At 34.1% G+C, this 26,992-nt stretch overlaps 1 protein-coding gene across 2 annotated transcripts in view; it reads left to right on the plus strand.

The window, feature by feature from the left end:
* Positions 1-367: 367 nt before the first annotated feature.
* Positions 368-26,992, plus strand: part of Ten-m (teneurin transmembrane protein Ten-m) — a 231,416-nt gene continuing 204,791 nt past the window's right edge. For both annotated transcript variants that reach the window (XM_076116239.1, XM_076116237.1), the window contains exon 1: positions 368-586. In XM_076116239.1, coding sequence (XP_075972354.1) covers positions 553-586 — 34 coding nt within the window. In that variant the 5' untranslated portion in view covers positions 368-552. The remainder of the gene's footprint in view (positions 587-26,992) is intronic.

The raw sequence follows: 26,992 nt of genomic DNA on the forward strand, positions 1-26,992 counted from the left end.
AACAGGAAACACCAAAACGGAACAAGAGTATCGGAAACTCGAATAAACAAACTCCACCGGCCACTCAACTAACGCACAATGTTACTTAGCCCATATAAAAAATAACAACAAACGCTCACTTGGAGTGCTATTCGCGTTATTATTAGCTACAGTGCATATAAACAAGGTTACAACTAAACGTCGCCTCCAGGCATATCGATGCGTCGACGGGCCCTGCTTCGCCGCTTTTAAAAAGCTAACCCGTCCCGCAAGAAAAGGACGGGTGGCTAGCACGTGGGAAGTGAATTCCGAACGCACGCACCCCCTCCCGGTCCGGTCCCCACCCCTCGCCCCTCGCTCCTTGCGCCGCGCACGCTAGTCGCGCGCCGACCGCCGCATCGGCAACACGTCCTATAAACTCCTCCTTCGCCGAACCCGCCCCGACGTTGTGTTAACTGTAGTGGGAACGAATACGTTGTGATTTGTTTTGAGTGTGACGTCACTGGTGCAAGTTGTGAACGTAAACGCATAAAATTGGTGTTTTGAGTGCACTATGAGGTTGTTTACTGCGTTATGAATGGTTTGGACCGCCGCTTCTTCGATCAACGTAAGTTTGTGTTTTGGTTATGTTTGGTTCTTGTTAATGCTGAATTGGGCGGAAATTCGTAAATTGCCTCGTTCGGGCTGCGGTTAGCGTTGGCTTTATTCGCGTGTAATGGGACGTGCGTTGCGGCATTTCAGCATTTTCAGCGGCTATGCGGTTACTTGGGTCACGTAATTATTAAAATGTTCTAAATTCATTTCATATAAGATTCCCTTTGAATTCCTCGCGTTTATACGGAATTAGGTTTGCATAAAGTAAACATAAAATTTAAACTTTGTGATGATGATAACATTGTTTTCTAGTGGACTGAAAATTTAATTTGAGATGGCTTTCATTTATTATTTAGACATTTGAGAAGGTTTAATGCAAGGACGCCGCTCAAGTTTTTAATGACTTGTGAATTTTGATATTGAATATTTTACGGACCCATGATGTTGAAAATGTTGAGAAACACTGTTATTTAGGAACAGAGATAATCTCTGTCAAATTGAAGTTTATGTTTAGTGTACATTTAGTTAAATCTACTAATAGTAAAAAAGTGATAACTTTAAATGGTTCATGAACATTCAAATAAAACAAACATAAGCAATAAGAATAATAAAATGTTAACATAAAAAGTGATCGATAACCAAGTTCAATCACTTGAAAGCCGGAAATTAGAACAATCGTCGAAGATGCCCCAAAAAATCGTAACTCGTGAAAATTAGAAATCTGAAAGACGGAACAAGTGGAAGCCGTTTGTAAAATAAATATAAAAAGAGTTGAAAGTAATAAGGAAGAAAACGGTTGAGCTCAAAGTGAAATATATATTGTTATAGCAGTTGCAACGATAAAAGAACTTAGAGAACATTTTATTTCAACAAGATAAACTAACGAGCAAGTCAACAGCTTTATTTTGTTAAGATATGAACTCAAGAGTAAATTGGTAATGATTTGTCCAATTAAGACGAAAGGGCAAACCCGGGAACAGACAGGATGACTTGTTGTGAAATCATTGGAAATGATTTGAGGAATGCTTCAACCGTAATTGGTGTAATGGAAGAATTTAATGTTCGTAATGATGTTTGTAGACAGAAATATGAGAGCACTTGTTACACGATTTATTTTTATTGCGAGACATGTTAGCTTGATGTAAAGTTACTCTGGTTTATAAGGAGTAATTTAATGACTAGGTCCATAGCAAGGAATAAAACTTTTTCTAGTTCAAATACCAATGCGTGTGTACTGTGTGTATAAACTTAATCGTACGTAACATCAGAAAGGTCAAATCGATTGTTAAAAATTTTTCGTTCTAACTTCGTTCAATAACACCCACATAATAAAAAGTTCAACGAATTATTCGCAAAGTTTCAAATGAATCATAACACACATTATTTTCGGTTTTATACAGAGAATACTAGAAAATGAAAATATAGACTTAATTTGGAATGAAATATGAATGAAAAATTACTAGAAACAATAGGATTTTTTCCTCAATTGTGAACGGTAAATAACGTTATTGTTGTTATAAACGAGGATTTAATCAATACACTTAATGATGCTCGTGAACTGTTCGTGGAAGGCTAATAATCTGTATTTACTCTATTATTTAAGTCTCGCGAAGAGCCTGGGTATTGAATCATGTTATGAAACGTTTACAGATTTACTATATTGCCGGGGGAACTTACGATGTGAGAGTTTTTACTTTTATATTCCTCACGGTATGTTTCACCGCCTCTTTACAAGTTTTGGCTCTTCTTCAGCTACTTAGGTAGTCATCTGTGATTATGTATATTCGAACTTCTTAATAAAAAATAATGTGTTATCAATCTTTCTGCTCTACTTTATTTGACATCATTCACGTGCCACTGTTAATCCAATCAATGGGAATCATAAATTATATCCCACATTTTACAACCTCCGCGTAATTTAATTATGCATCGACGGTCATAACTCATCGAAAATCCAAAAAAATGAAGCCATATTTCTACATTTAAGGTTCATTGAAATCGATAGCCAATAAAGAGCAAACAAATCACACTCATGTTACCCAAACACCTTCGTGTTAAGCAAACATAAATCACCAAATAGTGCTGGCAAATAATAAAAAAGTAATATTTAAATAGTCCGACCGCAGCTCGGACCACCCGCGCGATCCGTCCAACTTCATCCGCGGCACGAACGTCCCCATTATACTATCAAAAGATAGTTGGACCCGCCCGTTTATATTCAGTTTTTACGTAATTTACATCTCTTCTATTCTTATTCTTATTTTGTTTTCATTTTACGTGATCCCCGGACAGGTTTTGTTCGAATGTGTCGCGTGTAAAACTGCGCCATCATCCGGCTTTTGTTGTTTTCTATCCTGTTTTAAATTGGATGCATCTTTATCGATTATATTGTTCGCTACCGGTGATACTACTTGTTTCACTCTGTTTTTGTTGTTAAGGTAAAATATATCTTGTATTATATTTACTTATGATTCATTTGCGGTGCTATGAATTGACAAGTTATAAATTATTCTCTGAAGTGATCGGCCTTGAGGTCTGTGGCTTCGGGCAGAAATGCGATATCGCAGTGATGCAAACTCCCTATTAATTATGACTACTAATGTTACTTACGCCATAAAAAATCTCAGCGCTAAATAATAAATATTTGAGTCCGACTTCGTTTCAAAAAGCTCCGTTAATATTAACACAACTCTCTCTGGCTACACAAAGTTTACGTTTAAAAACAGTTTTCTCATCATAGTAATTAATCTGAGCATCTAATATTTACACAATAATAAAATTTAGTCCAGTTTAAGCTTGTAACTTTATAATATTATTTTACAATGTTTGTTTTACTTCAGAATTAATATGTTAGAAGAATTCTATTTATTTATTTGCTTTGTAGAATTACAGCAAAAATAAAAGCGGAGAGCGTACGCGTAATATTTTTTCGATACAAAGCGCGTATTCCCAGGGTATGTAAAACTTGGTACGGCGGCGTACCTGAGCCGAATCTCAACTATTTCCCTTAAGTTTCCGGTTAATTTAACCCGGGGTCGTCGTATGCATCCAAACGACCGGCGAAAGACAACACAGCCGGGGCTCCCACGTGTGCTGTACAAACAACAAACTTCTCAGAAAACACAATGTCATCAGAAACAAAAACATTGCACCCTAATTGCCTGCTATTACCACTAAAGTTCTTCCCAATGATAATTACGGGTCTTCGTGCGCCCAATACTGTGTATTTAGTGCATCGTAATGATTGCTTATAGCGGACCAACGGCTTATTATTGTCCCATTGTCGGTCGACAAAATTATAATACATGATATAAATTCTATTTCTTATATCACAACGTGGTTGTTATTGTAATATTCAGAGTTAAATTAATTCGCACACCAATTACACTAACATTACAGCCATTAGCATAATTATACTAAAAATTTCAAATGTGTATAACGTGTAATAAAACACGTTAAACACCCTCAGTGGTTTCAGCTGAACATTCAGAAATAGGTCACACCACCCACGAGAATAAAATTCCGTTTTGGGTCGTTCGAATTCAAAGTATTAACTAAATCTGAAATTGATTGCCGAGAGCATATATTATAATTTTGTTTGCGGAGCGTTCCTTATAAATAAGATGTTAAGAGCAAACATTTTGTATCTCAAAGTTGTGATTAGAAAAACAGCTTCCCTTTAACCTCCGTATTTTCCACGAAGCACTTGTAAGTCGCTCGGAGTATTAAGCTTCTTAAAGGTTCGCCTTAATTATTTTGGTATTGACTGTTTTCAATTATTGTAAATTGAACCTCTAAAGATTTACTTCCATACCTACTCATTGTCGAACATTTGAGAAAAGTAAAGTGCTATTAAAAAGCTATTTAAGGAACAAATGATTTCATTCGATGATAATGATATTCGTTGCGGTCGAAGCAAGAGAGATACACAATTTTTATGGTGACCAATAAAAGAGTTATGTTTGGTAAACGATCAAAGTTAAAAGCCGTAAAAACACAATACTTTCGCTCATTGTTTGATGCTCCAACCGCGATCGTAAACTTTAGACAAATTGGTTTTTAGGAAACCAATTTCGGTTACTTTTTATAAAAGGGCCTTTACTCGAGTATAATAGGGTTACATCTGGACTCCTTTCCTGTTGTTCATTGTTACACCCTTCGACATGTCCGTATCTATCGGTTTCTCAACGAATAAAAACTTCTTTCCTGCCCTGCTATCGTTTATAATTACTAAAACAGAATTCGATATTCATCAACAATGAGCAAGGTCCTAAAATTCCGTGTCTCTTTGAAGCGCAAACTACAAAATGATTTCAGCAAACTGGAAATAGTTGGTCTGAAACAGTATCTGGCCTTCGTCAAATCTGTACAAAGACTGAAACTCCACAACAGCGTTCAGCCTTTTATTATCCGGCGCCTGCTAATTTAGCATACGATGTCAGATTTCCCCAGTCCATACTATTGTTACTGCTGTCTGAATCCGGCTCGTGAATTTATCTATTCGGTTTTATTTTACTTTTACTATTTGGGCTGTAAATCCGAAGAGCGCTCGGTTTCAGCTTTGTATTTATCAATAGTAAAGTAAATGTTATTAGATTCTTTGAAAGCTTTGCGTGCTTCTATTTTTTTAATATGGTTCGTTTTATTAGCGGTATTGAAAATATTCTAGCTTTTTATATGAGAGTTAATTGGGCAACGAGGATATTCTATTATATTCTCCACTAATGCCTTTTAAACATTTTTCTATATGTTTGTAGATATCTATATAGTTTTATCTCTTACAATGGTATTCTACTTTAGTGTAAGTTATTCAAAGCTGATGTAATTATCAACACAACATGCTTTGCCGTTACGTAATTGCCAATGTCTCCGTGCATTAATTTCCACTAGTTCGGTGAATTCCCCATCGCCCCCACAGCTTTAATTACCACTAAGTAAGATTATCTTCCATCTTGGAAATTCATTAGTGGAGCCTTACAGATAAATCGTTGACTAATTAAATGCCTATTGAGCACATTTCGTTACGGGTAATAATAAAGCATAATTTGGGAATAATACAACCCTCTTTATATTACTCGGATTAAATATCTATTTAATTCATAGTATAGTCTTCAGGTTTGGGTTACCTTTAATCTTGTGTTACGTGTGATGCAAAGGCTTTAGTGGTTGAGTCGCTGCTTCAATTACAATATCGTAATACCGTGAACACTCACACTTAACTGTTATGCACAGTTGTCTTGAATCTCAATATAATGTTCAATAAATAATAATAAAATCTTCATCAATTGGAGATATTCAGATCTAATTATGTTTAATATCTCAACGATAAGTTTGTAAGGATCGTAACAAGTCGTGTTCTCTGGTCTCTGCCTACCCCCATGGCGAAAATAAAACGTGATTGTATGTACGTGTGTATGTATCTCAACGATACAATATTATGGTTTTTAAAAACTTTAAAAATATACCACACCATCGTCCAAATATAAAGTTTCTTCTATCAACAAATATTACTTCACACGTTCTATTTTCACAATTCGCTTTCAATTCAACATAGTAACATGATATTTTGGAGGTGGAAGTATATTTTTGCTGCAAAGTGCGTCAAAAGCTTTGACATAATGGCGGCATATGCAAGTGTTGCCAACTGAGCAAGCCCTGACCTAGATGTTATGGATCTCGATTCATATTATATGAATATAGAAATAGACTATTTTAAAGATCAAAGAATACAGGTTTTTTTTTTGACACTTATTTTAAAAACGGTAGATCTAGATAGATTGATATTACGTATAAAATACTGCCTACTACTATAGGAAAAAAAGCGTGATTTTATGTATGTATAGTATATGGTTATATTTATATATGGTATGTGGTTTTATACGGAACATTAAACTTTCCAGTTTCTTGTCTTGCATATCCCTTGTAAACATAAATACTACAATTGTGTTCATTCACATCAGTCTATCTTTTTAAAAAAGATTTCACATACCTACTCTCTAGATTTAAGTTACTCGGTTAAAGGGGTATGTCGTCATCGCCTACCTATTATGCTGAACAAAATATTATTCCCTGACAATGCCTTCAACCTGTTGGCTTCAATGATGCTGTAGGTGTTTTGAACTGTATAAGGCGGTATAATGATAATGTACCTTGGGTGGTATCTATTAAACATTCTGTTTATATTATAATCGATATAGGCGGTACTGTGACGAAAGGAGAGGAACCTGTGTATTGTGATGTAACTGTTGCAGTGGAGTACTTCAAGGTAGTAATTTAGGCCCTCTTTTGTGGCAAAGACTTTTTCAAACGATATTTATGTTTTTAATTATTTATTTTGCTCTATTGCTACTGTTGTTAAACTATTGATATTAACGTGATAAAAAAACACTATATTGAAGTTTTGAAAGTAAGTTCTCATATCACGAAATATATACTAAAACGTATTTACTATGTAACAATCTAGTGTACTTAGAAATCGTATCCAAAATTCCTCGAACATTTTAAACTAGAAAATATGAAAAGTTTCCAACAATTTTCTTACTATGTACCAAGAAAAGTGTGTTAATTCTCTCTGAAAGTTGTATGTAAATTTTCAAGGAAATAAAACTAGGATAATATGTTCGCACCTCGCCACTAGAGCATGTGTTTCTATGAATATATGAATCGTATATACGTACTCAACTATTTTTCAATTTTCCGTGACAATAGAGACGGTGAATGGATAACTCATTACCATATGTGCTCAGCTTTATAGTGATAATAAAATTCACATGAAAATATGTGTTTTTTGTTCGTATAATAGTTGGGCAAAATGGAAATGTTTCTGGCTTTGGAATAAGCCTTTTTAAATATACTAGTATTAATAACAATCAATATGAAATCAACTTTAAGGGTCAGTTTTTAGACGTACAGCCGTCCCTCTGTCTCCTCTCCCTTGCCTAACAGTGGGGCAATAATGGACTAGATCAATTAGTATCTAGATACATAATTATATGATAGCGAAGACTGATAGAGAACGCACAATTTTTTTTTTTAATTCTTCTTGCTATGCTAGCTGAAACCTAACCTGTAGTTGTAAAACCGGCCGTAAACGATTCTCAGTATTCAAAATTTTCAATCGGAACAGTTTATGCCCTATATTTCATAGCTTCAACTCTTGCATGATCAAACCAATTTAGAGCAGAAATTGAAGAGTCATTTATTAGATATAGTAGCAAGAATCAGAAAAGATATTCTTTGGTAGTTCAGTGATGTGGAAGGGATAAATGATGGCGATTAGCGAAAGGTTCTATCGGGAAGGACGCTGAACAAATCAGATCACAAAGGTCAGCTGTTTGGTACTTTTATGAAACTAGTGGAAAATTTACGTATATCTATTATTATATTTTTCTCGGAAACGATATTTTGTTGTAACGCAATTTGAATAGGATATTTTTGTAAGAAAATTGAGTAAGAGAGAGAGTGTGTTGGAAAGTCAAGGATGGGTATTGGGTAGAAACACGTGGAAAAATTACAAAAAGATTTTTTCACGATGTTTTCCCTCGTCTATAAAACAAGTGATAATCATTTCTAATACTAACACAAGTTCGAAAAGTAATTGTGAGGCCTAGGTTTTGAACTTCTCGGATACAAGTATCATAATATCTTTATTTACCACAATAACAAGTAATAAAGCCACAATAACCGTCATTATAAACTCACAATTACGACTTACGAAAGTCCCGAATTCGATACGCCGATAAAAAAAACGAAGAGCAATTTTCACTAAACCCCAAACGTCTTTACAAAAAGTTTGATAGTAATAACACATCATAATACTATAAATGTAACAGTAAACGAGTTTTTTTCTACTACTTTAACGTGTTTAGTTCGGACGAACGGCTTCTTTGACGATTATACTCGGATATAAGAAATTAAATTGGGTTGGACGGGCAAAAAAGTATGAATGAAAGGTGCCGTCACGCGCATGCTTGATTTAAAGGGAGAAAACTAACTGAGTAAATATGATTTTGTGATGTTTTATTCAATTTATTTTTAGGGGTTTATGTGGCGAATATTATTTAGTAACTTCTATAAAAATATAGTGCAGTTGTGATAACGATTTGATACTAGTAACGCCATCTGTTGTCGAGTAGCGTAAACTTTGAAGTTTGCTTACTAAAATATTGTATGTTTTTTACTGGTTATTTTGTTTCGTTTTCTTTAGTTTATTTGCTTTCTATAACCTGTTGTATTAAAGCAATATTGTGTTTGCATATTAACTGGCTGCATTTCAAACTACAGTTAAACTCCAGTTAATTGTAAATCTCAGTTTAATGGTGCGTTCTACCCGGTGCAGTTTCACAGATTGCGCTCGGCGTATTATTGTTGTTATAAATCTAATCTGAATAGTGTTTCAGACTGAACTTTCAGTTTAACTAGTGATGAGATGTGGGTACTGTTTCTGCAGATAATTGTACTGTTATATGAAGCTTGCCCTTTAGCCGACTGCTGAAGGGTGGGTAATGATTTAAGTTTTAGAATACTGGGGATTTCTGATCTTTTAGGGTTATTGCTATGTTTATTTCATTGAACCGTAAGATAAATTCGGTCTTTGAATTTTTTTAATTTATTTTATAATTTTATAACCATATGGAATCAATTTCAGAGTGATGCTAGTACGTTCTCTTAGATTTGATTGTATTTAAAGTACAATAATGGTGTCAAATATCTTCGTTACATACGTTATGTATGTCGCATAACCCAGCATCGATTTAACAATCATAATTTATTAGTTAGCAACAACAAGATCTATTTAAACATGCACAAGACAAGAGTCCATCAATGTCCACTATAACTTGACCTGTGCAGCACACACCGCTTTACCTCAAGTCATCGTATTTACTCCGATCAAGGGAGGGTGGGGAGGTCTTGTAAAATCGGTCAGGGTTGTCTATGCCGTTGGTAATCTTCGCCTGTGACACTACAGATTAGCCGGGGCAACGCCTGCACTGTCAATCAATGTTAGCAGCCCTTGCGTTTGGACATGATCACACATGCTCGAGCACAGAGGATTTGAAGTGACAAAATGGCCGCCGTTTTGGCGGGAACATGTGTTGTAAATAAATATGGAGTGTATTTTTCTTAGGTTTGGAGTGTCGTACGGTTGATTGAAGGCGTTAATAAACCTTTTAAAATTAGTTTGTAGAGAATTCTTTGAATATTTTGAACTAGTTTGTTCATTGAATGTAAACACATAGGACAACTGCTTGAACAGGATTGACTTTGTGTTTAAAATTTGTACCAATATGTTCTTGACGTGGCAATGTCTATTTTTAAACAAAAAATGCAAAATTTTAAATCTCTACGAAAACTAAAAGAATAATTATTACAACAAAATACAGCCGGCCACGTGATAATAAATCCAATCTTAAAACTCATCTTACGAAACATACCTAAAAAGATCTTCAATTGAGGTCGAAGGGCCGTGCACAAAATTACACAAGAAAAAAAACCTCTTCAAGCATTAATCGTACGACACGTTCCCATATAAGTCTACGTTATGTAAACCTTCGAAAGCCTATAATCCGTATAAAGAAACATGCTTTAAAAATATATTGAGATGACCAAAACTGGTGACTGATACTAATGGGCGAGGTATGCATGCTTGAAACGTGTTGTGGTCATAAGATATACGTCAATGTCCTTTTTGCTAGAGATGATTCCTTTTTACTTTGTTCACAATGTTGTGCAGCTGGTCAAATGCTTTTAAATGGACTTTAACAGATTATGCTCCTATACAAATTTGAAGTGTCGAACAAAGTGTTTGACGTGAATATTATACTTGCTTTACTTCTTAAAATGGAGTTATGTAGACAGGACCAATATTATATTTCTGTTTAATAGTAACTTTAAGTAACTAAACCACTCACTTCTTTAATCTTTACTTAGAACTTTTTAAGATCTCTAAAGATCAGAGAAAAGTACTACTCAAACTAAGCATCTATTGTAATATGAGTTGACTGCATTGAAATTCGTTTTATGTCTATAAAACTGCTTTAGTGGTACAAATTGACGCCTATTACGACAGGTTATAAAATGCATACTATCCGATTCGCACAAAATAGGAGAGAGATTGTCTATTTCATCAAAAATGGGCCTGAGTTTTAAATAAAGTTGTGCTAAAAACAGAAGGAAGGTTTCTCGAATAGGTTAGTAGTTGGATTCTAGTTTCAGTTCATTGTGTATTTACACGCAATGACTGACAGCTGACCTCGACCACGTTGAATCACCCGCCATTAATTAATCACTGAAGCTTGTAGGAAACTGTTTCGGTTGAATCGCGAGTATAGTGTAACGTTCAAGGCGAGGCTATAAAGTGTACAGTAGCGCGATTGTCTACCACTACTGTGTACCGGCAACCAGCTCTATCGACCAATTTTGTATGAAAAACTATTTAGTGCCCCTAGCGTCTGTCGTATGAACTTTTGTATGACATTTACAGCGTATGTCAATTTTTGTATGAAAAACCATTCAGCAACCCTAGTGTGTGTCGCAAGAACTATTTTTCAAAAGTAATTTATAACGTCAAATGCTCGATAGTCGATAATACCTAATTTTGAAAACTGTGATATGAGGATCCCAACCAATTATGACAATCTATGCAACTTATGACCACCTGTACACAAGTACTATTGCTTATAAATAATGTTCTATGTTAAAACGTACGATACCCGATGGACATCCAACTATATTATTATGACTAGCTGACCCGCGCAACTTCGCTTGCGTCACATAAGAGAATCATAATTTTCCCCGTTTTTGCAACATTTTTCACTGGTACTCTGCTCCTATTGGTCGTAGCGTGATGATATATAGCCTATAGCCTTCCTCGATAAACGGGCTATCTAACACTGAAAGAATTTTTCAAATCAGACCAGTAGTTCCCGAGATTAGTGCGTTCAAACAAACAAACAAACTCTTCAGCTTTATAATATTAAGTATAGATATAGCTACTTACCCACATCATATCAAAAATATTCTTACGTAAATTCCAACATGCAACAAAAACGTTACTTTTAAAGATACAAAAATATTTCTAATAATAGTTTAACAGAACTAAAGCTTACAAATAACTTTGCCCCACATAACACAAAGAAAGAATAAGGAAACATATCCATAAGGTTAAGAATCGTAACACGGCCGACCTTTACAATAACCCGACCGATTTAAAACGGTACAGCGACGTTGGCGTGTTAAAGAAATAGATGTGCTCCCCATTCCGTCAAGATAATACTTTTAAAGCTGAACTATTGTTGCGCCGCTGATGAAGAGTAATGGAGCGAAGCGAAACGATTCACTATTTGAAATGGGGCCTGTTTATACTTGTGTCAATCGACTAGTACGGTATAGGCAGAATTGCTTTATTTTATACACGTTTATGTTTATTATCTTTAGGAAACTATTACTATTTGGTAATTAATGTAATTTTGAGAGAAAATATTCGATAATGATGTTTAGTATTAAAATTAAAATCGATGCTAGCGCCATCTAGTTTTGAGAATTGGAATTATATTGCCGTATCGCCTAATTAGTTCTCAAAAGTCTTTACCGGATGGTTACCATGCTTTTTTAAATTCCTACTCAATACATAAATTTTAATTTTAGCAACATAGCTTCATTAAAAACAATTAAAATCTTCCAGAACTCATCTTACAATCAGCAAAAAAGTATTCTTAGCCACCCTCACAGTTCAAAATCATCCATATGACAAATTCACGTTCGTCAAACACAGTTTTCAAAGCGAAACCTGCGAAACAGTCTATTGTAATACATATTTCTAAAAACGTAGCACAATCTGGCGGGCGTTTATCAAAAACGAGTGTATAACATGTCCCGGCTTGTCCAAAAACGTACTCTACTAATGCTACCCGTGTTTTCAGAGTTTCAGTCGAAATTTACTAGATTTTTTTGTGAACTGAACGATAACGGCGAATGGTTGTCCGAATTAAAATCTCGCTTTGGGCGGCTTGTACGAAAAATGTGTCACTATTTTAAGCTAAATTAAGTTCGTTGTTTCTGCGATTGTTTGTATTATTCGTTCAAATTGATGCAGGTTGTTGTAGTCTGGATGCAAGATACAATATGATATCAACTAATGAATCAGCATAATTAACATAATTTTACTTTATAAATGACATTCATTGTATAACTGCCACCTTAAAGCCTAATTTTATTTGAGCATAAGTTTACCATCATATTAGCTCTAATACATCGGGCTAGAAAACAATTTAGATGCTTTAATGACAGATAATTCAAAATCATGAAAACGAACAAAACTTGAAGAGGTATTTTACGATAATTGAGACCTCACATAAAACGCACAACTTAGAAAAATCATGAGCCTAATGCATAGTTTTAACATGCGATAGAAGCAAAAATAATTGTCATTCGGTTGTTAACAACTAATATAAAAATTTTGTCGTCTAAAATTGTAGCTATATTTCCCAAAAATAGCAGCAAATGTTCCGCTCCATCTCTTTAGCGATAATTCATACAAAATTATGAAGTGACAAGCGTGGAACAATGGCATGCGGGCTACTCCCAAATCTCATGTCCTCCATGTTCATACATACATACATACATACATACATACATGTATGGATGCTCTACTTAACTGTGTTAATTGATTTTTTTGTTCTAGTTCCTTTGTTAATAGATTCTTTGAGTAATTTCACTTGCATTGAGTAAAAAAAAATAGTTATGCTTGTGTTCACTTACTGTTCTATAAATGGTGGAAAGAGTTGTACTATAATACAAATATTTTAATAACTTATTAGTTTCTAATGAAGCGTTGAAATTGTCGTGGAAAGAGAATCAAACCTAGGACCTCGTATTTAACGTATTATTGGGAATATTTCTTGTCCACAAATTAAGTGAAATCCGTCTACCCACATTCCTACAAAGCGCGATAGCACAAACCTTGTCTAAACTGTATTATTATCTTACCCTATATTCACAGCAAACTGTCAGAAGTACTTGAAACCCCATTATCTTGCAAAAGTCTACAATTTAGTTATATTCTGTATTACATACATACATACAAACATACATACAACGAGTTGAAGAAGTTTGCCAGCAGACTTAAACACGCCAACTTGTTACGTTATTATTTTAAGTCGCGATGTTTGGACACACTGTTGGAAAGAACGGCGAGCTAACATTGTTGAGAGCTTTTATTTTTTTGTGTATTTTTCTCAAATTAAAGTCATGTGTTTTTACAAATAACAGACAAATACATTACCCTCTTTGCGAAAAATGGTTAAATAAACAACAGTAAAAGTCTTCTTTGAACCCACGAATTAATAATCTTGTTTATTAATGACCATGTAATATATAAATAATTAACTAATGCGGCACTTCCATCCCACAGTCAGTCAAACTAATATTAAAGTAATCATTTTTTTAGCACAAAATCGAATTCTCCCAAGATAGAGAGACCTCATAAGCAGGTAAACAATAATAAACAATTCACAAGCAAATCATAATCTCTCATTAATAATTGTAACAACACACTTATTAACCGGTCGCTCGCGCCGTGAGTCACAGTATAACGTAATTAGACTTCAGTAATGAGCTAATGTTTCGAGTAAAGCTTGCAGTACACGTGTGATACGACTACTGATGACGCTGGTGACGTAGAAAGGTTATGTGTTCGATTCTCATATCAAACATTGAATATTTAATTTTGTGTAAATCGAGAATAGTTTTAAGATTAATTGGGTGAAAAATAATTATTAAACTATGAACATTTAATTTTGTTTAATTTGAGAATAGTTTTAAGACTAGTTGGGGTCAAAATCGTTATTACGAGAATTGTCTTTCTAAAAGCATAGTTACTCCCGATGCAATAGTATTTTTTGACCAACATCTTAACTACAGGTAGAAAATAATTTTGATGTATTTAAAAAAGGTCCGCCTTTATACTGCGTAGATGAATATAATAGTTTTAATAAATAAATAAAGTAACGGTATGATTTTTGTCTCAGTGATTGACGTCTAAGCATCAACAATTGTTCAAGAAACTGTAGTAAACATAGCCGAGTTAACGCTAGTTATTTTGATTACCCTTACTGTAAGATAAATATCGATATAAAGATGATTTGCCTTCTAGATACGTGTGCATCAACTTTATTCTTCGCGAAATTTGTTTTAAAGCCTTCAAGGCAGTTTTATTACAGTGTCAGTTTGTCTCGGCTATAAGTCTTGAATGACAAATTATCTAGTTCGCTGTCACCGATTGAACACTTGACGATTTGAATTTAGTTGGATATTGATTTAGAAATTGTTTGTTTATTTAAACGACTGTGTGTAGTTTTACCAGACCTGTAGGAGGGTATGTGTTTTTAGAGTCTTCTTTGTTGCATTCTAAACACCAAACGCGTGAGCCGTTTCTTTCAGTTAATACATTTGTAGCATTTTAAAATATTGCAGGAACTTACTAATTGTTACTATTTCGAACTACAAGTTTTCACATTTTTAACCGACTTCATAAAAACTTCATTTTATTTTTAACGTTTTCCACGATATAAGCATATGAATAATCCATGATCAATGTTCATATGACACTATTTACTATTGGCACCAAAGTAAAATAGCCTAAAGTAATAAACGAACATTTTAGGTTACGAAATTTCGTATCGAAGAAGGTAAGCTTCCCCGGTTTGTTTGTTTTAAGAGCTCCAAAGCTTCGGTTTCGTCGCAATGATAACCTAAGTCGCTCGATTGTTCGGTTGACCAATATAATCCGAATTGATTCTCGCTTGAGTAATGTTTACAAAACATTGGAAAGCCTTTGAATGTCTTATGGCTTCTGGGCAGAGGGACGATATTATCATTAACTGTTTTATATTTTTAATTCACTCTATTTTCGATCTACAAGATTATTACCATAGTAGTATTGCATTAGCTTTTGACTTGGTCTGTGTGAAAAGATATCTACATTATTACAAATAAGTAGATCAAGCCTTAGCTTTAAATATTTTTTTCAAAAAACAAATGTTGTTATTCCATAATTCAATGATCAGTTTAAATTTAATTATCAGTGCTATGTTTATATTTAAATCTAAATCAAATTATTTATTAATTTAGGTCAAATATTGACAATAACTGAATCTACTACTAGCTCGGAAAGGGAGAGCCTTATGAGAAGAGCTAGCAAGAATCTAACGACCAAAATTGCGCTAAAAATCGAACTTGAACTCTCGTTATCATTAACACTTGGCAGTCGGCACTACTCTTTTCATCTGGGTGTTCCCATACTCTTAAATAGAACCACTAACATACACTACAGTGTACATTAATTACCTAAGATTACACTAAAAAGCCATTAGTTGTATGAAGCTGTGTATACGATAAATAGTTGTTAACTGTAACGATTACACTGCAGGCCCAGTTGAGTGATACACTTTCAATGTAATTTAATCGGTATTTTTTAATTGGTTGTATGTCTTTCTTGGTTGTTTGTCTTTTCTTTCTATCTTTAAGTCTTTTAGTATAGGGTACTTGATTTCTCTAGGCTCAGATTACTTGAATATTGAAAAAAGAACTAACTAAAGAACTAAAAAATTCATGGGATATATTATAACCGTAGTGTATTACAGCTCAAATAGTTTAACTGTGAAATACAAACCTAATTAATAATATTAATTGAGACAAAATCAAAATATAACAATTTAAATCTCCGATTTCTAATGATTAGTGCTATATTTTTATTCCATACAAGCAACAAAAAAATCCGTTTTGAACTACTATTACTATGCAAATTCAGAATTTTCATTTGCAATACAGTAAACGCTAAAACACACATTTAGTTGTATCACATAAATCCGTTTATCAGCAACATAGTAAATAAAGTACTGACAATGCTTTAAACTACACTGCTTTTAAAACATCACAAACCATTGCAAACTTAACTGACATTCACAAAAAACACTCGACAGATTTATTCCCAAAATGTATTAAAAACGATATGTGTATTTAAATATGTTTATTATTTAAACTATACAATAATCAATTCGCGGTAAAATGTGCAAATTTTAAAATGGTTGTAATTGAAATTTCATATTGATTTAGTTTATTCCAAAAATTGGGTAAACAATAGTTATGCCACGAAATAGTTATATAATAAATTGTTTTCAAATTCATTTAGTCTTTTGTAATTTCAAATTGGTTCCAAAAATTTTGTATTTAGTTTTGTTTTAATGACAAATATGACATTTGTCACACGAAATTGAATTCTCATTTCGCGTCACCAAAAAAAGTAGGTATTAGTTTTCAACGGGACTGATGTTTTATTTCTATTTACTAAATATTTTTGGATCATATCGGTAATTTCATAGAACACCCTTTACAAAGTTGACCTCTTTAATTATACAGATTAGATTACCAGAAATTAATTTATCCGTTGCCAGGTACAAGTAACTCAAAGCACAAACAAGGCTTTATACTCAAAAAGGAACGAAACTCGCCTTGCCAACAGTATTCTGCTAAAACAAAAAGGTATTTCGGCGAATTTTTTTATCGTTTCAAAACACGTATGTCTAAGTAATAATTAAACAACGTCGCCATACCGGTACCCTTTTAATACTTGAGAGCAATCATCACGGACGAGACAAAAATAAAATATTTATTACAACATGAAGTGGGCCATTAAATTTTGTCCCCATTTGTACCGCGCATAATCAAAGTGAATACTAGATAAAGTGTAATTACTTCCATGTGTAGTAGGCACTCTTTTTATTCTATTTTCGTACTCGCCTAATAGAAAATATTATTAGATTATCATTTTAACCCTTTTTTGATGGAGGTACGTTCTTTCAAGTTTCGCTCGGATAATTGTGTTTGAATAACTTTTAGAATAAAGTGTGCTTTTGCACGTGAATAAATGTGATGTGGGTGCCTGATTAAAGTTGTTATATATTATAAAATAAAAAAAATACTTGACCTTATACTCGCAGTAAATCGAAAATTAAAAAGGTATTTCTCACAAGCTTATATATAACGCGATTTCCTACCATCAAATATCAATTACCAACTTGCCTGGCTGGTACAGTTTGTAAAATTAAAAATCTGATTGAACTATTTAAATTAAAAGTTCATAATTCGGTAGTGCCAAGGTAAGAAATAACGCCACAAATAATCTATTTCTGTAATCAAAAGTTATTAAAGCAAAGTTATTAATATCGTAGACAGATAGGTATATTTCATCACATTCCCATCTCCGAACCAATTAATCTACGTCAAACATTTTATTCTTCTCTAATTAACGTACAAAATCAATTATCGGCACAATCGAGTAACTCTTCTTACGTATAAATCGCAATTGTTCCTCTTTTTGCCGATCCCCAATTACGAAGATAATTAAAACGATCTTACAGTATATTAATTATTAATACTATAACCTTTATTTTCACGTATCCGATTACATAGACGAATGAAAACCATAGGAATATTTGTAAGGCCGCTTTTCCACTGCCATTTTTCGAGCGTTGCGTCTGTCCAACGTTAACGCAGCGTCAACGTCGCGTGCTAGCGGTAACGCACATAACGCTCTTCTTCTTCTTTATCGTATGGTTAGTGGTCAACCTAGTGTCAAAGTAGTTCAAGCGGCCCGAAGGCATTTGACGTGGTTTGATGCACACGGATAAAGCAGGACAGCGTGATTGTACCTGTTGCCAACATACGCTGCGTAGACGTTGAAGAAACGCCAACATTCGAATAACGCCAGTGGGACAACGCCCTAAGGTTTAGCTGTACGTATCGAAATTAACGAATTTAATAGGTATTCGATGGTAATGTATCTTGTTTGCAAGGTATTAATTATGAAAAATATGTATACATTCAGGTACGGTGGGGTGTGCACGAAACCCCAAGCATGTTATAAGGGTACTGAATTAATCATTAATTTTGGTCGTATTTGAGAATGAAGTTTTGTTTTCCCGTCGTTTCTACTGCAAACTGGTTCGTGAACAGTGTGATATATTGCTTAATGGTTGTATATAACAGTTTTAGATTTTTGTGCTGTAAGTTTTTATATTTAAAAAATGAACTAGCTACTATTACTGCTGTAAATAGTCAGGGTGTTACCAATTACTATCAAGGAACGGTCCCTTGTTACGAAAAGGCTGCGAACCCAATTTAACCATTTTACTACATGCTCCGTTTCCTAGATCTTATTTTTCAGCACTGCAGTAAAACCTCCGAACAAGTACGTGCAAAACTACATATTTTTCTTTCCTTCATTCGTAAAACAAGTAAAAGCATCACCGGTGCAAACTTGGACCATTAGTTTCGAAACTCGAGGCAGTGTATCGAAAACCTAAGGATTTTACCACTTAACTTCGCCGGCAGTGTACGTAGTGTTCAATATCATGTTACAAGTAACCGAGTACACTTGAGGCCATTTAAAGTGCACCAGCTAAAGTGACGCGGTGTGAGTAAAGTTTGTTCGTATTATTATAACCCTGTAAATACTCAGTGGGGTATGTTAAACAACAAATATTGTATTGCGGTCATCATTTGCTAAGTCAGTTTTTGCGAATGTGGACTTCTGCCATTCATAATTATGTTAACTAAACCACTTATTCTATTTTTTTTGTGTAGATTTTATATTTTTCTAATAATGATACAGTTGTACGATTCATTTTAAACTGGGTACTGGTTGTCAGTACTTTTTACAATTTAAAATATCCATCTCTCACATACAGTAAAAACATTTCTCGTTATGTCATTTGAAATGTATTGTTTCGCCATCTTCCTAGAATTTGACAGTTGAAATTCTTTGTTTCAAAATGATTTTCTGAAAATCTGTTTTATACTTGCTAAAGGTTCCACCAAGTAATGCCTTTTCAAACATTTAACCGGAAACGGACATTATTTTACCGCGAGTCTGAATTTCTATGTAAATTAATTTAAATAATTGTATAGCTACATTAACGTAAGTGATCCGGTGTGTTAGATAATATTATATTTGAGTACCACGATCTATGTTCTAGGAATTAAACGTGTGGTACAAGCCATAAGCGATAGCGGCATATAATTTAAAATACATATTTTGAGGAACTTTTCTTGTCCGTTAGATGAAGAAATTAGAATCTGTTTGATCACCATCGTCCACTGCTGAACAGTGAACACTGGCCGCTCCTAGAGCGTGCCAAACTCTCGTTTTCAGAATCTGTTTAACATATTATTTATTTTTTCGTATAAGTATGAAACGCACCACATCCACGATAACACCGAGAAATTCACACATTTTGTTATACACAAAATATGTAACAATTATGTGATATACAAAATTGTAACATTGACATAGAAACTCGAAGTTGCGTACCATCAACGCGAACCGAAATGCAGAAATTCACGCACCAGCGAAACAAGTTTACAGCCAACAGAATAATGTATTCAATTCATAAAACGTCGAACACGACATTCATCGCGTAATCCTTAAATATCGGAAACCAAGGACATCACTATTAACCCGTCACTGCGCGTCTCAATAACACTTAAACGCGAAGTTTTATAGCTCACGTGTAAGCTAAGCTGAGCTTATTACTTAAGCCGTATCGTAAAAGCTTACCACAGTAAAGTACACAACTTACCAAGCCGTGTGCTGTAAATTTACGATGCATGTGCCCCTGAGAATTTTGTTACGCCTTAACCGAGCGAAGATTTGGTGCAACGATTTTTACCGCTGCAGTTACAGGGTTAGTAGGGTTGCCAAAAGAATTGTTTAGGTGCAATAAAGTGTGGGGTTGCGCACCCCAGCGGGTAGTGTTTAGGTGAGAAGTTTTGTTGAAAAGTGCACTGTTTGTTTAACCGAGTGTGAATTTTTTAACGCTTTTCTGCTGTTCTTTTGGTATTGAGTCTTGTTTTGATTAATTTAATGCGTAATTTGTTTTTATTTATAAACATTATGAGTCCACGTATGACATGGATTTATTACCTATATATAATAAAATCTAGGTGGCGCAGTGGTTAAGATGGTCGCCTGCGCCCTTCCCGCACTTTAATACGTCGGGAGATCGTGGTTTCGATTTCTACACGGAACATTTTTTTGTGCGATCCACAAATAGTTTCTTCTGGTCTGGTTGCACGTTGCATCCGTTGTTTGTATGTTTGTAAAAGTCCCCGCGACAAGATCAATTCTTAGTGCAGAAGCTTATTTTAAACACTACAGTACTACCTAAGTAACATTCATACACTACAATCTGACCTATGCTAACCCAGTTAAAGGTAGTAGCATACTTTGTGTGTGCATTCACTTGTATTCTAAGTAGCCACGTCTCATATGCCTCTGAATCGGTTTCAGACGCACAAAGGATACAGAATGATGACACGTACTGTCTTCAAGAACTACCCACTTTTATTGAGTTCTAGAATTTTTGTGAAAGAGTATCGTGTTATAACGCAGGTAACTGGGTTGTGGAGGTCCGATAGGCAGTTGCTCTATGTAAAATACTGGTATTTAGCTGCTTCTGGTAAGACTGGAAGCCGACTCTAACATAGTTGGAAGAAAGGCTAGGCTGAGTGATTTTTTGTAAAAGGTACTAACATTTAGATATTGTTCTCTTTTAAAACGAGCATTTGGGTTAAGGATTTGGTATTGTAAAATATTTGAATGTGTAAATGAGAACGAAGCAGAAGAAGTTGGGGATCGTTGCTAGACTTTAATTGATGTCTGCCGTCTTCCATCGGAAAAAGGCATGATTTTATGTTTTTAATTTGTTGTATCTATGTATTTTAAAAGCAATATAAAATTGTTACTTAGATCATCACAGAAAAATAAACTTTAAGGCAACTAAAAAAATATTTTTACGGGTAAAAGACAATAATAGCTAATGCTTTTTAAAGAAAAAATGTTTCTCAGTATCAAGTCCTCCAGGGCCGTAATTAAACCAAGAAAATGTTCTTAACACACAATATTATTATAATACTCTCGCTATGAAAACAATTCGTTTAATTTAGTCTCACAATTAGGACGGCGTTGAGAAGGAAAACATTGAATTTTCAACACCGTATACTGAAAAACATTTTTTTTGCATTTTCTCTCGTATTTCGTATGCTGGGATAATGACATCCTTATTCACTGAAAGCCCTAGTTTTGCCTACAGCGACGTTTTAATTTCGCAATGTTCTCGTCGAAGGGAACCGTATTTTTTTTCTCCCTTCGAAATGTTCCGACCGTGACCCACTTTGGATAAAAGAAGTTGGAATCGAGTGACATTTAAGTTATAATCGTTTATTCGATAATCGATTCTATTTTTTACTGATGGAAGGAAATAGGGGTGTGTTTTGTGTAAAGTGATATTTGGTATCTACCGAAATAGAAATATAAAACTAATATGTCGTTTTATAACAAAAGTTTAAAAACACCTTCTATAAATCGTTATTCATATGCCTTTTAAACCTCCATCTAAGGTTATGTTTTTCATCTTTGCATCTGTCCTAAAAAACACCTCAATAAACAATTAGAAAACGTGAAAAAAGTAAACGATACTCGCTTAAAATGAACAAAAAGCCAACGTATTTATTGTTCTTTTACGAAACACAATCTTTGCATACGAGCCCGCAATCATGCAGCCAGAGACGCACTCGGCTACTGCAATTGCGTTTATTCAATTAGTACGAAACACTTGACGAGGCACACAGTTCGTGTAATATTCTGATTTTGATGAAGTTAATTTCATTTGCTTATAATTTTGAAACTACTCAACCGATTTTTAAGATTCTTTTTTTATATCAAAAGCTGTATTATCCACGCGTAATTGTCCGTAAAAAATGTAGTTGAAAGTATATAAGAAATAGTGTAAATCCTAGTGTTACATAAAGCCATCGTTCTTTTTGTTTATTTATATCTAAGTTGTCGCTCCAAGTCTACGAGAAGTGTGTGTCGGAACGCCGGGCAACGTTACTTGACATTGCTTTCGTGACCTATTTATCAAAAAGGACCAACAATTTTATCTCAGAATTTCTGTGTACATCCGCCTCCCTTCCCTCAGCTTGTTTACACTTTTTCTATTGTAAATATATCAAAATATTTTTCTGTATTCCGGACCTTTTAATATAGATAACTGTTTAGTTGTAGCAAATATTTGTTGGGAGTAATTTATTGATATGTTATTTTAGCTAGCAATCTGTTATGGAATTAATGTTTAATATTGTTTTCTACATTTATATTGTTTCTTATTTATAGTACTCGCAATGGATATATCTATACAAAAAACAAATCGACAAACACAAAAAAAAAATTGAATAAAATTTTAAAGCCGAATCATACTTTAAGTATTCAAATGATGCATGACAATCACGTTGAATGGCAGACGCATTGCATTGATAAGGGCTCACTGAATCGGGCCCTGACCGGCCGAAATCGACGGCTATCCCGTAAGCGTGACTTTTGCCCCAGGAATTGACGCGAAACGCGGGTGCCAGTGTGGGGTATTGATCGCGAATGCTCGGGCCCACTTCGGCCTCCCTCGGCAAAGTTCGAGCGACTTCGGCTTTACTTAAGGGTCGTCATACTTGGTGCAGCCGCAGGCCGACGACTGTTTGGTCAGTCGGCGTGTCAACTTTGCAGGCATCGAGTTGATTGGAACTTTAATTGGGACAAGGTTAACGGATTTGGTTTAAATCGGTTTCAAATGTTTGATTATAACACCCGCTCAGTTCGTGTTATGTAATAATATTGCTTATTAACTCATGTTTATTTTGTTTTGTTAATCAACTGTATTGGACGGTTATAATTCTGCGTTCAAATACGTTTTATCTGCTAGTTCAATATTTATTTGAGTACCGAAAAGTGATTCGTGGAATTTGTTTGTAGCTGTATGTAACAAAGTTTTGTAAACTCGCTTTATTATAACTTCTTTATAGTGTAACGTTTTGGGGTTAAGTTAACATGTTAATGACATTTTGATGTTATCGTTAACCCATTTACTGTTCGAATATGATGTTTGAACGTTCTAGATTTTTGTGCTAACTTCAATTAATAACTTTGAAGGGAAAGTGTTTATCAGTTAATGGACGATATAACTTATGTACTTGTTATCTGTACATAAAGAGCGATATTTATAGAGTTCCTATCAAAAGTTTAACGTCTTTGCTAATAGGGTTGCCGCGTTGTAATCGCTTTTATTGCTTTAGTTCTACTTATATAATTAGGAACGACCTTACTTTAATTGCTGCAGATAGCTTTACATTAGGATTATATTTTATATCTAAACTGTCTGTCTGTATACTATAAGCATTAGTGTATGAGGAGTCTCTGTTTCGATTCTCGTGTCGGGCAGTATAGTAAATTATAGTTTGGTAATGTGCTCGCTATATACCAAAACGATCTATTAAATTATTTATACATTATTTCTACTTACATCTTCGAGCACAACAAGCGCAACAAAAATCTCATCACTTTACCAACATACAAAGCGACAAACTCATGACTTTAAATCACCCAATTTGTAAAAAGTAGTTGTCTAACAAAATCTGTCTCAACATCAGCATAGGTAAGAACTTCAATAACCAAGTTTATTCGAAACGCAAAGGCCAACGCAATTTAGCACTGAATGACACGAAATTGTGCGTTGATAAGCCAAAATATAAGGAGATTGGTATCTATCCATGCAAATATATTGTCTACCTACGACAATTCTATCTAGGAAGGTTGCCGAATTGACGTTGCGATGTGACCTTTTTTTATTGAGATAGGAGAAATGTAAAAGTGAGTTTTTTTTGTTGACGCGATAACCCTATTTTGGAAACAAAAGTATGACGTCACTGGCCTGTTGTCTCATTAGGGAGTCTTGTATTGTTTAGTATGTTATTATCGACTTTGGGTAAAAGTATTTTAGGAAATATGTAATTAGGCTTTATTTTTTTTATATTAATTAGTTAACTAATTAGTTTGTGTCTAATGTTTCTTGCAAAGAACCAGTTCCGGTATACCATAATACTTTAAGTGTATAAATAATAATGGTTTAAAATGGAATCTATTTTTTTTTGTTTTAAGATAACTACCGTTGGTACTAAGAATTGCTCTTGCGTTGCGGGGACTTTTACAAACAAACAAACAACGGACAAGATTTCTAAAGTTGTTATTGCAAACTGGATAAAAAATTAAAGTTATTTTTCTTTTATTGATCATTCTAAACTAACTTCCACGACTAATACTCTATCTAAACTTTTTTAAGCATAGAGTAATATGCTCAAAAAAGTTTAGATAGAGTAACCACAAATGTTAGAGACAAAAATATTACAGAATCACTTAACTATTTTGGTCAATACTATCCCTACACTAAAAGCTCATTCGTCCCCACCATGTGGGTCGTAAGAATGAATGTTTTCTAAAAATAATATCTTATTGTTTAATGTGTGGTCTCCACAAATAGACGGGGTTCACTTCCCGTGTCAGACAATTGACAATGACGACCCGATGAGATAATGATGGCCATTGACGATTTCTAGAAAGTTAGTTAATTGTAGATATCCGCCATAACTTTATTACTAGTTATTGTTGTTAACATAATTATAAAATTATGGCCTTTTTCGTTTGCTATTAATGTCCCAGCAACTAAACTTTTTTATGTAATTTATTTTGTTTCAAACAGAATTTCAGCCGTTCCCAATGTGCTGTCAGTACTTTATTTATTCGTAAGTCTATAATTTATTGGTAGCGTAGTTTTTTAGAAATAACAACAACAAAAATATGTTACGTCGGAATACGAAAGCAAAAAAACATTTCCACATAAAACAAAACTTGTGATAGAAAAAAATATATTTGTAAAAATACTACTCGCGAGTTGTCAAATAAAAATGACGCTGTAAAAAAGAAAAAACGCTTGTCACATGTAAAAGAGAAGTAGAAAATAAAAGTGAACTATCAAATTGGATCAAAACCGTTTTCGAAGTAGAATTTTGTTTTTCTTTATTATTCCACACGAGTGGCGCCACAAAACACAATCAAAACGTTTTCATTTCGGCAACGCACCGGCGCGTACCGGACAGAACCGGTTCAAACCGGTCAGAGGCGGCCGACACCGGATCTGGGTCAGAATGACCCGCGCGCCCCGTATTCGCTTAATTGAAAAAGTTAAATCGGCCATTTTCGCAAAATCGTTGGCATTTTTTTTGAGGACGGATGCAACGTCTCTGCATTTTGATTCCTGTGGGGTTTCTCCGATATTCGATCGATTTCAGTGATCTATTCGATATGGGATATTGAGTTTTTAAAAATGGGAGTTGTTGAATACAGCCTTTATTCGGAATTTGATAGTGCTTTGATAGTTGCGACTGTAGTGTAGGATCGCGACTGACAAAGGAATCTTTAGTTCCGTCGGGTCAGACAAAGTAATATTGTGCTTGTCTGTTACGACACTCTAAATAACACAGTATATTGTACAACATAAAAACAATCTAGATTTATTCGTGAATAGTCGTGACCCTTTACAAAAAAAACTGTTTCTTTCAAATAACAATACAGTTTAAAAAAATGCATATTATTATCTAAATTGATGTTGTTCCTACTGATATCAAATTTTTACCATGTATTTGTAACTATAGTCCTATTATGTTATCGCCTAAAATCTTTCACCACGAAATAGGCTATGCCTAGTGTCGCTTTAGTTATTAATCTTAACATTGTACAACTGTGGACTGTTAATAAACGATTTTTTTTATCAAATAAACTATAACAGCTAATAAAAACTGTCAACCGTCAAATATATGACACGGGTCAAAACTACCCGGTCAATTCTATAGTGATGTGTTTATTGGCAAACTTAGTATTTTATGGTGGTATTAGCGCATGGGGTAAACAAGCCATAAATTATGCTCGCGTGGACGCTCGCTGATAGATTGACCATGGTGTACGAACAAACAAATAAACAAGACAGTTAATATTAGCTACTGGATTGTTTGTGAATTGCCGGTGTAATAGCGTTTTGAATTTATTTTATGCTTGTGTGTATGTAGTAGGGAATGGGAGGTTTTTGTGTTATTTCGATTAGAATAGTTCTATTTTATTTGCTGATACATGGCTTTAAATACGTTTCTAGCAAATAAAATAGAAAACATATATTTAAAGTAGAAAAAATAGTATTGAAAGTGTATACTTTTACTATTAATTTAAACTATTGTCTTAACGACATTATTTTACAATGTATTATTATCGAGTAGTTAACAACGATTGAAGTGCTTCTATGCGTATATTTTCAGAAAATATTGATTTTGGTCGATGATAATGAAGTTATCTTTCATTTTATCTTTTATAGGTTAAAGAATACATCCTTTTTAGTATATTTACTTTATAGAATATTTACTTTTCGGAGAAATATTTTAAAGTAACAGATTTTTTCTTCCTTTGCGAGTTAATTCATTGTGAGTCAAC

This window comes from Anticarsia gemmatalis, chromosome 7, assembly GCF_050436995.1.
Source record: "Anticarsia gemmatalis isolate Benzon Research Colony breed Stoneville strain chromosome 7, ilAntGemm2 primary, whole genome shotgun sequence".
NCBI lineage: Eukaryota > Metazoa > Arthropoda > Insecta > Lepidoptera > Erebidae > Anticarsia > Anticarsia gemmatalis.